Source organism: Vanessa tameamea, chromosome 6 (genome assembly GCF_037043105.1).
Source record: "Vanessa tameamea isolate UH-Manoa-2023 chromosome 6, ilVanTame1 primary haplotype, whole genome shotgun sequence".
Lineage (NCBI taxonomy): Eukaryota > Metazoa > Arthropoda > Insecta > Lepidoptera > Nymphalidae > Vanessa > Vanessa tameamea.
In genome coordinates, this window is record NC_087314.1 from 2,142,693 (window position 1) to 2,159,858 (window position 17,166).

General features: G+C 31.8%; 1 protein-coding gene across 5 annotated transcripts in view; it reads right to left on the reverse strand.

Moving 5' to 3' along the window:
• Positions 1-17,166, reverse strand: part of LOC113393478 (uncharacterized) — a 45,710-nt gene that overhangs the window by 18,856 nt on the left and 9,688 nt on the right. For all 5 annotated transcript variants that reach the window (XM_064215218.1, XM_026630369.2, XM_026630368.2 and 2 more), the window contains exons 2-3: positions 9,510-9,732; positions 6,239-6,440 (exon numbers count right to left, since the gene is read on the reverse strand). In XM_064215218.1, the coding sequence (XP_064071288.1) occupies positions 6,239-6,440; positions 9,510-9,549 (242 nt within the window). In that variant the 5' untranslated portion in view covers positions 9,550-9,732. The remainder of the gene's footprint in view (positions 1-6,238; positions 6,441-9,509; positions 9,733-17,166) is intronic.

Genomic DNA, 17,166 nt, shown 5'->3' on the forward strand with positions numbered 1-17,166 from the left:
GGTGTAATGACATTATGTTCTTTAGATATGCAACAACTAACAAATTGAAACTCTCTTACAAATATATACCTATACTATATACCTACTCTCTTTACCGCAGAACGCAAGACGAATTATTACCACTAATTACCATTTGAAAATTAATTTTGATCCAGTGTGAACACGCAATATTGAGTTAGTAAAATGTATTATGTACTCGTTTATATAGCTCAGTATATGTATATTATCATTCACAACGAAGCAAGAAGTTTCTCATTAAAGTAAAATTAGTGAAAAATTAAACCTGAATTAAATATATATATATATTATTGTTGAACGAAGACTGAGTGACGTGGCTTGGGAAGTGACGTCACCGGACAGACGACGTAGCATAAAAAAATATATGACGCGCGGGCGGCGAGACGGCCATCTTTAGTTGACTTAAGATAGAGAATCGAGTGGTCGGTTGCATGTTAAATGAGTTCCTTAATGTTTTTGTCATATTCTAAAATATAATTATGACTTTGTTAACTAATGAGTACTTATGTATATTTTTTCAATATTTTTGCGAATGATAGATTATAATATATATACTATATCATTAATATCATTCTAACTTATTACAAAAAAAAAATGCGAATATTAAAAAAACATTATTTTGCTATGCTAGTAGTATAGTATTAGGATCAGTATCTCTATTATAATATGTATGTGTGTGTACTTTCGGCACACATTAACAAAAAGAAGCAAAAAAACCCTGACATACTTTTTCATTACAATACCAAGATGTAAGACGTACCAATCCGCTTTTAGGTCTGGTCTTTATCATCCGTAACTACCGAGCTTAATAACGGTTGACTATGAGAAATATAATATAACTTTTACAAGAAATGTCACATTATTTAATATTAAATACTATTAGATACTTTTGCTTTTTAATTTGATATTTATATAACATAAGCTTAATTAAGCTGTTACCACACTGGGAAAAATTGGTTACGTTTTAGTTGTTTAACAAAATGTTCTTTAATGTATTTCATGTTGTGCTGTATATACTCGTCTGGTGATAGCTACTCTGTGTCTAAAGTTTATTCTATATTTTCACTACTCTATTATAGAACATAATTATCGTAATTTTGAAACTTCGTTGACATGTTTTTCAAAAACTGTTTATTTCAAATATTCTTTATTTGAACAATTGAATCATCATATTGAATTAAATTCTAAGGAGAATAATCAGCAAAATACTTAGGAGTTACTCTTTAACACCAGTTTAGTTACAGAGTTTATGTCATTTGCACTAGACAATTCAAATCTATATATTAAATGCCTGAAAATCAACAAATACTAAGGCCACCCTTTTTTATTAATAATAAAATCTCGTATTGAACAATATGCCATAATATCGATGTTTTTCGGAAATTAGATTTAAATATATTAACAGGTTAAGTTAATTTAATAGCCCATTCATCAACATTACTTTTTCTTTAATGTATTCATAAAATACATTTATTCAATTTGCCGACAATATTAACAATAAAAAAATAACAATGTTGCGTAATTTCTACTAGCTTTTTACAATATTGCAAATAGTTGTATACAATTACGTACAGTGTATAGACTGAAATTGCTATCAATTTGAGAGGAAACGGACCGTAATGATGAATAATATGAATAAAATTACGAATATATACATAAATAATATGAATAATACGTCTCCATTATTCGATGTAGTTTTATTTCAATTGTATTCGTAATGGATTTAAAAATTTAAACGGATATATAGTTATAATAAATTTTGAGTTGTCAAATTTCTACTATAATAAAAAAAATGTGTTGTAAATGTTGCTATTATTAAAAATGCAAAAGTTCGCGTTTCTAGATGTTTGATACTCGACTGTGCGAGAGATTCTAATATATATAACCGCGAAATTATAATATATTAGGCACGATTTGCATTAATTCGCTTTATGTATATTGTTTTCTCGTTGCCCAACAGAATTTTACCATCCCAATTTTCTAGGTTGTAAGTTCAATGAGCCCATTTATATTTCGTCGATGTTAGTGCAGACGATTTTAAAGGACATTTATCATGAAATAGTTTAAGTGTGTTTGGCCAAAATTCGCTATAAATCTATCTTAAATATACTTCCCAAAGCTGGGCCCAACAGTATTTTACATTTCAGATTTATTTTCGGTGGAATATAAGTTCAAGAAATGCATTTGTAGTTTATTGATGTTTGTGTAGAAGATTATTACGTGACATAGTTTAAGCGTGTTTTGGCAGAATTTGCTATAAGTATTTTTCATAATCCATTTTCAATAATTAATGGGAGGAAACTGTTCGAAACATTTCAAGTCAAACTTAAACGGAATTCCAGAAATTACTCTGGATAGAACATCGAGTAATTATTTGTCTAGTTAATCAAACTTAGTCTTCAATGATGATTCGAGATAATTATGCTTCAATGAAAATGAAGCAGAGAATATCTTGCTTGTAGTTTAACTTTTTACAAATAATCTATACTAATATTATAAATGCGGAAGTCTCTGTCTGCTTGTTTTGAACCGACTTCGATGAAATTTGGTACGAAGCAAGCGTGAACCCCAAGAGTCTACTTTTTTATACATAAAACCTGACTTTAAAAATCAAAATCAAAATATACTTTATTCAAATAGACTTTTACAAGCACTTTTGAATCGTCATTTAACAAACTATTTTAAGTAAAGCTACCATCGGTTCGGAATGTAGATTCTACCGAGAAGAAACGGCAAGCAACTCAGTAGTTACTCTCTTTCAACATCTAAAAATACAGTAAAAAGAAACTCGGCCGAAGCTACGGATAACTAATATTTTATTATATAATAATTAAGTCGTCTCATTGACGCAATGAGAAATGTCTTTCAATTCATGTCTTTATATTATAAATATTATTTAATTAAAATATCAATGAGCAGATTTTATAATGACAACATTTTATATAATTTTTTATTTACTTTAGTTCTCTTTCAGGACACAGTCGACTTTGATCTTAAACTATTTTGCGACGTTCTTTGAAATCTTCAGCACGAACTTAGATCAACTGTTAATGTTTTCAATGAACTCGTAAAAAGTAATCGGGAAAATAAATTCTTTTGGGTCAAGCTCGTGGAAGTACAAAAGAGAACTCTTCCATTGTGACTTTTGAAATTTTTCCAATATATGCTTTGAACTTCTATTTGGAAGTTGTCATGGAAATGTAACGCCAATGAGTTCAATCAACCATATGTTATCTGCTATTCTTGACTATTAGTTTTTTTCTTATAATATTTTTTATTGTTTTAAAGTAACTTAGTACATGCAACTAAGTCACTTTTTTTGCTACTATATATTTTTGCTACTTAATTTTATTATTTTTTGCTACTTAATACATTGAAAAGATTAAAATAAGGACGCTTGTGCAATTCACACGCGATAGAAGTGACACTTAAAAAAATAATTAAATGTTTTTATTTTTTGTTCGTCTCTTTGTCATATTTGATATTTGACGCTTAACTTTGTGGTAGGGCTTCGTGCAATCATCAGTTATTCTGCCGCCAAGCAGCAATATTTGGTGTTTTTGTATTCCTGTTTGAAGGGTGAGTGTAACTACAGGCACAAGGGATTACAGGCATCTTAGTCACCAAGGCTGGCGAAGCATTAGCGATGTAAGGAATGGTTAATATTTCTTACAGCGCCAATATCTATGGGCGCTGGTGAGCACTTAACACCAAGTGACCCATTTGGCGGTTCGAGTTTCATATTACAACCATCATATTCTAAACCTAGTTTCGAAATAGTCTTTGATTCTATTAATTCTAATACGCATCACATATCCTTTCAGTAAATAATAGTCTAAACCATCGAGCTCCTACAAATGTTGTGCATATAAATAGAATTAACCGACGTGATCAAAAATATTCGCACCAATGGATCTAGTTTCGGATATTCTTTGATCCGATTGAGTTCTGATAGGATTATCAGATAATCTTGGTTCGCTGCAGCGCGCGGAGAACAAAGCGTTTTCACGTTCGTTAGAATGCGAGATACATTTGTTCTGTCACATACTCTAAAAGTTTTAACTAGTCCAAACTAGTTAGAATAAAGCAGTAGCTTGCAAAGAGTTTTTAAAAGAATTAAACAATATACTTTACTGATAATCGCTTATTGAGAGAAAGTTTGTAAGAATTTTTAGGGTAATTTTTGGTTGAATTTTCATGTTTTGGGCGTTATACAAATTCCATATATATAATTTTCACCAATTCCTGAATAACTATTCCAAATAACTTTACTTAGTCTGAGATTTGTAACGCAAGAAATGAGTATTCAAAATTACAGTTTCAATCTTAATTTTTCATTTCGATCATAAGATAATTAGAGTTTATATTAACAGAATTAATTGAAACTACTGAAAACTCACCCTTCATCGGCTGCAAAAAACTCGTCATATGATAATGAATGATGACAATGAATTGTTTGAGGTTAAATAACTTATGTATTCTTTGTAATAAAACCAAATCATTACCAAATCAGTAACAATATGCAAAACATTTCTCTAGACTTTAAAACCTTGGTAAAATTGAGAACTGCAAAGCAAAGTGATGAAATAGAATTTCACATAAAATTTCAACTGACATTTCAACTTTTAAAGAATTTCCTTGATGTTAAATTCCTGAGAGTTGAAAATAACCGAATACCAAAAATAATAGCAATATGTCGAAACTCTAGCGGACTTTTCCCTTCAAAATTCGTAGAAAAAGGTTCTATGTAAATGACGATTTGGCAGTTTTAAAAATATTACCTCATATTATGAAAGGCATGTACGCTTCGTGCTAGTTCAACCTTTACCTTTATTGACTTAATCACAATGAGTGCTCTTAATTTAAAACGGTGCTCTATTTTTTAATTTTTAGATTTTATATCAGCAGATGACGCTAGCAATATTTCCAGCTCAGATATTTCTACGCATATAAATTTATATGTTTCGGTAAAATAAATAAATATGATTTAATTAATTTGTATGTCTATTGACTTTTCTTGCTCGTTTTTTTTTAGTAAAATCTCCATTTCAAGACATTAACTTTGCACTTCATTAATATTGTAAAATACCAACTATAAGTGCTTTTCGAATAAAGTAGGTATATTTGTATCATGTTACTAACTAAATTGTACTTTACTGACATAGTCTGTAATAAAAATGGTGGAAAAGAGTAACTACTGAGTTTCTTGCCGGTTCTTCTAAATAGAATCTACTTTCCGAAACGGTGGCAATTTTAATTTTAATTTAACACTATAATATGACGATTCAAGGGTGCTTTTATGAGCCTACTTGAATAAAGAATATTTTTATTTTCGAACAAGATGAAGGTCTACATTTTTTATCTAAATTACTATAATTAATATTCCCTGAACGTTAAGGTATCGAAAATCATAGTTAGTTCGGGTACAAAAGAAAGCTGCCATCGCTATAACTAAGTGTAAATATATAAAAAGACTATCAATAAGGCTACAGTAACCATGCTTTTGAAAAATAATGGGCCAAATAAGCGATATTTAAAACCCAATTTGTTGGTCAAACAATATTGACTGACGCTGTTTGAAATAAACTTGAAATAAGTCTCAGCTAAATGATTTGTCAAATTAGACCAATTTGACAAATGGCTTTACACGAGGGGAATGTATCAAATGAATAATTATATAATTAAATGAATAAAACATATTATATAACCAATTACTTCAAATATTGTATGATGTTTGTAAAAAAACAAATACGAATAAAATATGTGAGCCTTTAGGTTCAAACAAAGTACTTACAGACGAAGTGATCATTTGATTTTGTTATATTTTTATACATATTTAGTATGGTAGCTAGTATTATGAATCAACAAAATAACTATACTACAAAATATTGACGACAAGCATAATTCATCAAACAATATTTCTAGATTAAACTCTTCGAAAATGTTTCGAAATGTGAGTTTATTTTGAGAATAAGCTACAAGAATCACAGCAAGAATAAATAACAGAACAAAATAAACGTATCCTGTTGATACGTTTATCAGTAAAATAAATAGGATATTCTGTAAGATAAATATTTCGTCTTTATTCAATATTAAGCCTATTGACATAACTATCGTGCGAAAACAAAGTATGGTTATGTTTACGCCGATCTAGTGTTTTGATTACAGAAACGGAGCTAGGAAAAACATTTCTATAAAATCGGTAGCATTCTTTATTTACCTTCGCAATTGCTTTTTGCTGAGTATGACGGCCATGAGCGCTATATTCGCTGAAATGCCAAGTCCGGACAACGCCAGCAGAGCAGCCGCACTGGCCGCCCCACCTGGCGGACAATGTCTGGTGTTGTTCACGATCGAAGAATTCGTAGCGCCAGCTGAACCGAAGCGCAAATTTGCGCCGATCATGGCCACCGCTGACCCCGCTGTAAGAAAAAAATCTTAAATCAAAGGTTTGTTAAGTTAATACATTATTTTTATAGAGATGTGATTTTATTAATATTATCGTCAACGTTTATCTAGACATAAGACGTCCCCTTGACCGATTTCGGCAACAGTTTCAAGAAGAGAGAATATATTTTAGTGCACAAGTGAATATTAAATAGTAAAAGCGCGCGCACAGCGCAAACACAAGGTCACGTTCTTTCCACTCACATTCATAATCCGATGGGACGAGAAATCCGACACGATCGGAAAAAGCTAAGCTGGTAATATAAACAGGACCAACTAACAGAAACTGGGCTAATGCTGAAATTTTGTTGACAGAAAACCCAGTAACTATTTTATTGGCCCAACCCGGGACTTAAACTTAGAACCTTGGAGTATGTTACCATATAAACTAGTTACAAATATAATTATAATAACATAATAATTATTAACATAGAGTCCTTATATATAAACAAATATGAATTAAAAATAGTTACGGAATAAATCTAGACTGCGTGGAATGGTGGCAAGAACGCTAACAGCATTTTCCCGTTGAATCGCAATTCCGATCCTCTGGGCTAAAAACGAACCAGCCTTCCTGTCACCAGTGGAAGCCATAAGGCGAGGTGTCGAGAGCATCAAAAAGTTTAATTAGGATTTATTTATTTTTTATCGTACATGCTTACAACGTCAAGCTGCAAGCGAGCAAGGCGCCACTGTGTCAGTATGAACACAACCGAAGAGTTTTATAGTTGAGGTGAATATCGAAAATATATTACAAATGTGAACGACTACTTTCATTTCGAAGATCATCACGTCTGATAACGAGTTGACGTCTAACCACTTATACATATATATATATATATATATGTATAAGTGGTTATATATGTTACTGTAAAAGCTCGAACTAGGGTAGATCTTAAGATTTTCCATTAAAACCTAAGATTTACCGATTATGAATGGTAAATGTCCATAAAACTTTGGGATTCGAACTTTTACCATCACATCACTTGGTAAATCTTAGGATTTACATGTTGGTTAGGTTAGGTTGGTACGGTAAAAGTCCGAAAAAGTCGTCACTTTATAATAAATACTTACATTTACCAACTCAGGTAAATCTTAGGTTTTACTGGAAAATCTTAAGGTTTACCTTAGTTCGAGCTTTTACAGTAACATATACATATATAAACCAGCTACAATATCGACGTGGCAGAATCTATAGACGCGCCGAAATTGTGACAGAGATACGTGTAATGTGCAATAATGTAAAACGCCGCACATACATATGTACATCTACTAATACGCGACCACGAACTCGGATCGCACTGACATACATATAATACTATATTATTATTATAATATATATAATACATAGATATAACATAACTGCAACTATGTAATAATACAATAACAGAACACCGTTAGCATATTACGATTTAGTAAAATTAACTCTAAAATTAAAAATAATATGTTATTCCAAAAAGTAATTTAAAGTAATGGAAAACATTTCCCTAACGAGCCCTTAAATCAATTAGGGAACTTAAGTTTCAGTGTAATTAGACGGCAATATCATCGCAGCAGTATCAAAGCCTTAATAAGCGCTTCGTTCGTGTCTTGGTGAATATTTAAGCAGTATTTTGCGACGGATATTAATATTACATAATATTCAAGATTTATTTGTAACGTATAATGTACTTCTACTTAAATTGAACTGAGATCGTACTTCTGGAAACTACATCCAGTGTTGAATAATAATTTCCTTTGAAATAGTAATTTTTCAATTTTTGACGTGTTTTTGCAACGTTCTCTATTTTAGAAAATTTGTTGACAATCTCTGTCAATTACAGCAACTTTTAGTCTTCAATTTGTGTTGTTAACACAAAAGTTTGCAATTTTCATTCGATGGAGACGCAGCCTTACAGAGCAGGACTTTTTACGGAATTTAAAGACGGTTCGAACAGCCGTTAATATTCAAATGTAAACGAAACGTGCATATGGAGCTGACCCCAGCAAAATGAAATTTGCTCTATAAGATAACTTGATATCTATCTATCTATATAGATAACCTTAAAATTTGAGGTCTTATATGTCGTGTTCCTGGAAGCACACATTTAATGCATTCTCTAAGCCACGATAATATAAAGAATTAGTAACAGATATACTGATGTACCGCCCACTCGGCCATTTCACAGACCACTGCCAGCAGTAAAATTTACTGTATTTAATAAAAATAAATGAAACCGTTCTATTATAATAAAAGCTTACCACTAAAGCCAATTGTGGTTTGTGTGCGGATAATAACTTCCTCTTACCTAATCAATACAAATCAAGACTTCATTCTTTATGAAGCCATAATCTTTTATTTCTAAGAAAAAATTATATGGGAAATTGTAGAAATAATGCAATAAGTCTGTTCTTTTATGCAATAGGTGGCAAACAGGCTGATCTGATAAAAAGTGACTACAACCCCCATGGATATTTGCAACACCAAGGGACTTTTCGATGTATTGCCGTTCTTAGAGGAATGAGTAGCGTTTTTTCTTGAAGTTATATCGCTTCAGAAAACCGCCGGTGAAAGTTAGTTCACAAATTGGTTGTTCGAGGCAAAAATGCCTTAAATATAACGTTGTTGTGGATTTTCAGACATCAAGGTGGAATTTAAAATTCTGACGCGATGTCCGATAGAAATTCAGTCGTGACCGAAACTCATCCAAACAATCCTCGGAACATTCGCCGTGAAAAAAGCGGGAGAAGATGCAAAGTGGTCCCTCATTTCTAAGCAGAGCTATACATAGAACCGGTCGAAAATCGCTTGACCGTCGATAATTCGCCACTCCACGTTCATGTCACAACAATGCGTTCATATGGAAGAGGTTGGTTCTAGGGAGCTTGAGCAGAAAGCAGTATTCCATGTAAGGCTAATTTTGCGCATTGTAAAGTTTAAAACGTTGCGCGTTATTTACCAGTCAACCTACCTAAGTTAAGTGTCATTGAAATAAAACATCTCTTAATTTATTCAAACGAATCCAACGTAACTTACGTTATAAAATAATTATATGTTCACATACCTGCCGACATCTTCGAGCCTTTGACGTCCTTTAGAGACATGTAACCGATTTCATTATCCCCTGGAAGTTAATCATCGACGAATTCCTCCCTCCACCAGCCCATTGCATTTTAACACGAATCACATTGTTTTTCATTAACTTCACACGTGAAAAACTATTTTAATCACTTCACTTATTTTTCTTCTCTTATTTCAGTCACTAATTACAAAAGACAGTCAAGTACCTTAGTATATTATGGAATGAAAGAATGAATGAATGAACGAATGAATAATTTAGTTCCTTCAACAAACACAAAAAGAAGGAAACTTACAATGATCAAGTCATCATTATAATGTATGGTACGTATTTGATGATATTTATCAAATGTCGAAATATTTTTCCAACATTTTATTAATTTAAGAAAGAATAAATTTTATATTTAGTGACAATTTCGACTTCGATGATAATCATTGTATGTATATGAGACCTAAGGATAAGCTTATATCGCCAAATTTCCGACTCCGTAAAGTCAACGAGTCCTTCTTGTGCAAGGTATCCGTTTCTATACTAAAATTCCAAAAATATTTTTAACATTTCCGATTCATAAATTCAAGTTATTTTAAAAAAAACACATTAATAAAAAAACATATAATACACGATTACATGGGTGATAAAAATGCACGGAACTAATACTTGTTGACTTCCACGCAGGTTATATTATATAAATATATAACTGTATTTAACTAAAATAACGTTATATTTTGAATGTTAGAAAAGAGTAACTACTGAATATCTTGCCGGTTCTCCTCGGTAGAATCTACATGTCAAACCATTTGTAGCTTCACTGAATATATTTTGTAAAATGACTATTCAAAAGAGCTTGTAAAAGCCCAATTGAATAAAATATATTTTGATTTGATACAATTTTTTTATTAGATTGCGTCCCGACGGATGAGCTTGTTAAATAGCTTACATCCTAATACCTGATATTTATTACAATGTAAATTTATAAGCTACGTTAAAACTATTGATATAGCATTGAAATACAAAAGCACAATGTAACCCAGTAGCAACAGTCAGTAAATGTCCCAAAGATGGGCTAAGCCTATCCCTTTGAGGTTGAAGATATAGAGCTAATTTCATCACGCTGCTCCAATGCAGGTTTATCGATAAACATGTAGGAAAATTTGATTGAAATTAGACATGAATTCATGATTAAGATTCAGATGTGAGAGCCAAGTGATCTTGGCCATCTTGGCTCTTATAAAAGTAAATATATATAGCCAGACTAGGTGTCCCTGACGTGTGCTCCCAAACAAATATAATCCAAGAACCGTAGAATGTAAATCATAAAACGTTTCATAAGAAAACATACAAAGAGGTTTTATTTACGTATTCTTTACTAAAATATCCTCTTTGATAAGATCGTATACACACTACAAATCGATATTTGTTCATGTACTACAGATGTGCTATTTGCAAACACGCTTCCGAAATTCAATAAAGCAAAATAAATGTTTTTAAATCGACTTTTCAACGAGTGGACGAAATTAAAACACCCTGGATTTAATTATATAAATATTTTACACAATATTTCATACATTGAAATATTGTTTAAAATATATCGTAGTTCCACTATGTTCATATCAGCGCGCAGGTATTGTTAAATATTATTAAAAAAAATCGCGTTACTCAAATTAGTGAAATCGAAGTTTAAATTTATGAAATGAGTTTATTATCAACAATGATTAAAGCCCCGTTTGCCATATCGTGCTTTAGTATTTTTTAAATTAATTATAAACACGATATTCGCAAACCATACGAGGTACTATTATTTTGAAGTAAAAAAGTGGTCCTACATAACCAAAATATACTAGGTATTGTTGTGAGACGATAGCATATGTAAAAAGTGTATGATATATATCAAGACAGGCTGCAAAGTTCTATCACCAAGTTAATAAATAGGCTATTTGATAATGCGAAAAATAAAGCGTCAATTATTGTAATCAGTATATATTATGAGTTTAAAAATGGTTATTTACTAACGAAAGTTGAAAATAATAATGAATTTATTCAAAAATGCATTAATAAAAATGCATTTTTTTAAACGTTTGTCACGTGACACAAAACGCTCCTGGTTGGACGGGTTTATGATGACGTCACTTGCTTGTTAACCTCCCTTGCCTACTGTAAGTGGATTATATGTGCCACGGATTACAATACAGGAAAGTAACGTCACCGATCCCATTGCAGCGCCATATTGTGAAAGTAGCGTTTACGCGCGCTATTTAAATATAATTTTTTTAATTTGATATTTTTCAGCAAATATGTACGAGAATTAAAAAAAAACATAAACAAACTTTTACTAGGTTCCTTAACCTCTACTTAATAAAAAAAAATGGATTTTAAAAACCAGTCAAAAGACCTATTGTCTAGTTTATTCATATATACAATACATACCTTAATTAGTAAGAAAAAATAATTGACGCATTACAAATGATTTGGTCAATTCAATAGTATTCAATGTCGATCGTTACGACGCCAACACTTTGAACATTGACATTCGCTAATTGATCTCATTAATAACGCGTTGCAGACTGTCGATAGGCATGCATTAAAACTAGCCTGATAACTAAAGCTTATTGAATAAATTAATTCGCTGATCTTGTTTAATTTATGATTTATATTCGCTATTTAATAAATTATAAACGTCCAAGAAACGTTTAAAATATATAGATTTATACGCTCTAAAATAATGACATTCGGAACGAATTTATTGGATTAAAATAAATATGACTCTTTATTATTTCCCAATATATTCGTTTACATACAACTTAATGTGTTGCAACGTCTCCAGTATCTAATTTCTTCGTGCGAATTTTCTTTATGAAACGAAATTGTTATTGAAATTTCAAGTCTTATATGTATGTATGTAATAGTCAAAAAAAAATCTTTATACATTGTATACTTATTTGGAATACAAAAGAGCGTGTAAAATCCGAACCAGTTTCTAAGTCTATGTGCTTTGTAAAAATGTTTTGGCTATATCATAAAAGAAAAATCTTTAATCAAACAGTTGGAAAACATAAAGTATCGGTTCACTGTCCTGAAACTTTATATTTATTTTTGTTAATAATCATTTTCTCTGCTATATTTTCAACATGGGAACTTTTTGGAAGAACCCTTTTTAATGATATATCAATGACATCAATTTATCCTTTAAAGGATATCAGGTACTATAGAATTATATTTGACGACCTCCGTGGTCGAGTAGTGTGTACACCGGTTTTCATGGGTACGCCACTCCGAGGTCCCGGGTTCGATTCCCGGCCGAGTCGATGTAGAAAGAGTTTAGTTTTCTATGTTGTCTTGGGTCTGAGTGTTTGTGGTACCGTCGTTACTTCTGATTTTCCATAACACAAGTGCTTTAGCTACTTACATTGGGATCAGAGTAATGTATGTGATGTTGTCCAATATTTATTTATTTATTTATATTTGCATGTGAAAATGAATCTCATTTATGTCATCTGTTAAGTTTACTTTCCCAATCCACTGACTCAGTTTTAACGGGTCAATCTTTTAATAACCTTTAAATAATCATAAATCAAATGAAACTCATTTCATATTCATAGAACTACTATGTCCAATCAACAAATATGTGTATTCCAAACTGATATTGATGAAACATATTACTATATTCCATAAAGTTTATTTATATAATTTCTAGAAATGTTATCATTCGCTAAGAGCCGAGATGATCCAGTCGTTAGAACGCGTGCATCTTAACCGATGATTTCGGGTTCAAACCCAGGCAGGCACCACTGAATTTTCATGTGCTTAATTTGTGTTTATAATTAATCTCGTGCTCGGCGGTGAAGGAAAACTGCATGTGTCTAATTTCAACGAAATTCTGCCTTATGTGTATTCCACCAACCCGCATTGGAGCAGCGTGGTGGAATATGCTCCAAAAACCTTCTCCTCAAAGAGAGATTAGGCCTTAGCCCAGCAGTGGGAAATTTACAGGCTGATAATGTATGTAACATTCGCTTATTTACAAATAATTACTAGAACTTTTTTATATAAATATAGCAATGGTTTCTATTATTACGAAAATTGTTAAAGCATAAATCATTCTGCCTAAAGTAGTTTTCCTGCTCATCTGAATTAGACAGACGGAAGTGTCAAATTTTAAAATGACATTAGGGAGCCTCACACTGAAAGCAGAGGACAAAGCAAGTGTGCGGCTTGCGTTAGTTCCAGAGGAATCTCATTAACGCAAGATTTAATTGCATGCAACGTTACGTGTGATCTATGTCCTTGTTTTGGGGGCTATGAAACCATATTATATATATATTTTGGTAATAAGGCATTTGAGGAAATTGTCCAAATAATGTAAAAATTACTAATCTCAGGCCCGTATTACAGAACGACCCTTAGTTATGAATCTAGTTTTAAAATTTTATATATTAATAGGGTAAGCCGATTTTTGTACCAGTGATTATGGGACGATAGCTGCACATAAAAAATCAATTATATTCTCATTTTGAAGAGCACCAGCCGTATATTTGCAGAATAATAAAGATAATTCTTGATTGCAATTTATTAAATTGTTATGATTTAACAAAGAATTAATTTTAGAGAGCGGAAAAAGGTCACTGGCCACTCAGAGAGCGGCGCTATGACTGTATAAAAATAAAAAAACAAAACAAATGTAAATCGCACGAACAGAAATTTTGTCAAATGTAAGCTATGAGTTTCATTCGTCCTGTATCTGTTTGCCGAAAGCTTCGTTTCCCAATGGCATGTAAATTTATTTTCCAAATATTTACTTCAACTAATCAATAGCGTGCAATACTATTGACTTAATAAATCCCTCGTAAGTGGAATTTAGTTCATAGGGTAGTTACAAAAATAATCTATTCAATAAGAATTTGGAGTAGTTGTGCGAAAATCTTCATTAAAAGTATAACACCTCGCCTTCTTGCCTCCACTGCTGACAGGAGGGCTGGTTCGTTTTTTGCCCAGAGGATCGGAATTGCGATTCAACGGGGAAATGCTGCTAGCATTCTTGTCACGATTCCACGCGCTCAAGATTTATACAGTAACTATTTTTAATTCATATTTATATATAATTAACTACTTAAAGTTAATATTTATTTATTGATATGTATTCTCTATTCAATAACTTATATAACTTTAATTTTTTTTTTTAGGAAAACCACTGCTCTTTAACGCCGCATGAAATTTTAACCATTTCTTACATACCCAACATGAGGTGTTATGTCCTTTATCGCTTTTGCTACACTGGCTCACTCACTCTTGAAACCGGAAAACAACAATAATAAGTATTGCCGCTCGGTGGTAGAATATAAGATGAGTGGGTGGTACCAAAGTCCTAACACTAAGTTAGCTTCTTATTGTCCCACTGTTGGGCCAAGTACTCCTCTCTCTTTGATGAGAAGGTAATGCTTCTACTTAGTCCTCACCTTTAGTTAGTTATATGCTATTTGATGGTAGTTGATACGTTTAAAATATATCTTAGTTGTATCAAAAAGTCGACGGGTTGAGATGGGGTGGTTCGATTCTTCTTAGAAAAAACAATACTATTGACTAAATAACAGAATGCCACCTATTTACCATCACCATATAATTGTATTATGTAACAAGTCTTCTCTGTTAATGTTTTCTTTAAATTTATTAACAAGTTGAACTAAAAATATCTGCTTTCAATTTAATAGTCATGGCAGCAAATCTAGTCTGTAAACAAGTTCGACCGACATTGCTGGATACGGTCGTAAAATATTGAAAACCGCTCCATGTTGATACGCTGTTTCGATGAATATACTTTTTAATAATTATTGGAATATCGCATATCTTGTTCGGATATCTAACGACCGTGTTCTACGTGCAGTTTCGAATTTTCTCGAACAACATAAATTCACTGGCTCTAATGCTGTGAATGAACTTCATATAACAAGTTGATTAAATTAGGTATTCATGATGCAACGATCATTCATTGACCCTCATTTCCCAGCTCAACCTCGTAAAGCGACCATGACTTCGAGTTTCATGAGCTCGTTAAAAATGTTGAATATATACGTAACATATGAACTTGTTACTAAAGTTTTAACTCGAGTAACAAGCAATGCATGTGAATTGTAAAGTTTTTGTTAAGTCGCGAATATAGTGTACATGGTTATTTATATAAAAGATTAATGGAATTTGAAATGAGATGTTATAACGAAAAGTTTAAGAAAACTTGGAGTCTTAATGTTTTGTATATATTCAAGTGGAATATAACTAACTGACTTATCACGAGATATCCGAAACTATCCGTCCTTAAAAGCAAATTAGCATAGTTACTCCTTTCGTGACGTAGACTCAATAAGTAAGGATTTTTGGAAATTTCAACTTCAATAGGGAAATCGTAGGAATTCTATCCATACGAAGTGGAGGATGTATACATCGACAAAGTTTTATTTTCATGTTCTGTTTAAAGGATGAGTGAGCCAATGTACATTCACGATGTAAGCCTGTTTAATGTTTCTTAAAATAGCTTGTATGAGCAGGACCTCGTCAGGTGGCCCATTATCTAGTCTAGTTTAACAGCAAGTTAAAGAGCTAAAAATGTATTGCACTTATTATAACAACATTATAATTGTTGTGTAAAAGAAAAGGTAATAACATCAACAATAACATAAGTACATAGAATAGCTAAATGTGTGAGAAGATATTGGAAGGCTCAGCTAAATGTACAACTTTTATTCCTTTATAATTTAATGGGCCAATCCGAAATTTCTGAAGAGTTCAGTTGCAGAACCTAAGACTATTTTTTGAGGCACGCGGTGAGTAACATTAAGTGTACATTTTTGGAGCAGCTATATAAGGTAATAAACTAATATATTATATATTTATATATATCAGACTTTTTCTGCCCTCGGAACGATATGTCAAAAAGATTCCAAAGCGTCCATAATGGCTTGGTACGGTACGACGAATGATACGGATCGAGCAAATGATGCATAATTTATCTGGACCCTGCTTTAGCTATTGCAATCTGTGCAGAGGACAACCGGGGTATTATGGGTACGAACCTCACTTAAACCTAATTCCCTACAATGAGTAATACAAAAATTATACTGGTGGCATAGCTAGTATTACTTCTATATATGGGTTTATTAAGGCATTTTTTTTATTTTCCGCGCTTTAAATAAACAAAATACTAACAGTCCCAATAAATATATGAAAAACACGCTGATGCTTCGTTCATATAGGTACGCTCGATAAATACTTAAGTAATTACGGAACTTCAGCAAAAGCTATTTAGATAAAGAACATGATATGTACCTACATATATTTGACGTTGATTTTAAATTATTCAATAATATTAACAACACATGAATTATTGAACGCCATTCAAATAGTGCTAGTTCATATTCTTGTTTGGTATTTTAGTTACAGGGTATGCATATTGTATGAATTTATTTATAATTCGATATACAACGCTAGATATCTGCATACTCAATCTAAGGGTAGCTAACCTAATACGCATTCATACACGTAAAGCAATATTATTTTGTGTGAATATAGTACATATTAATTCTAAAAATCACACGTGTAATACATACCTGTGATACTCATTTATATCATATTTGTAAAAGTATAAAAACATATAATA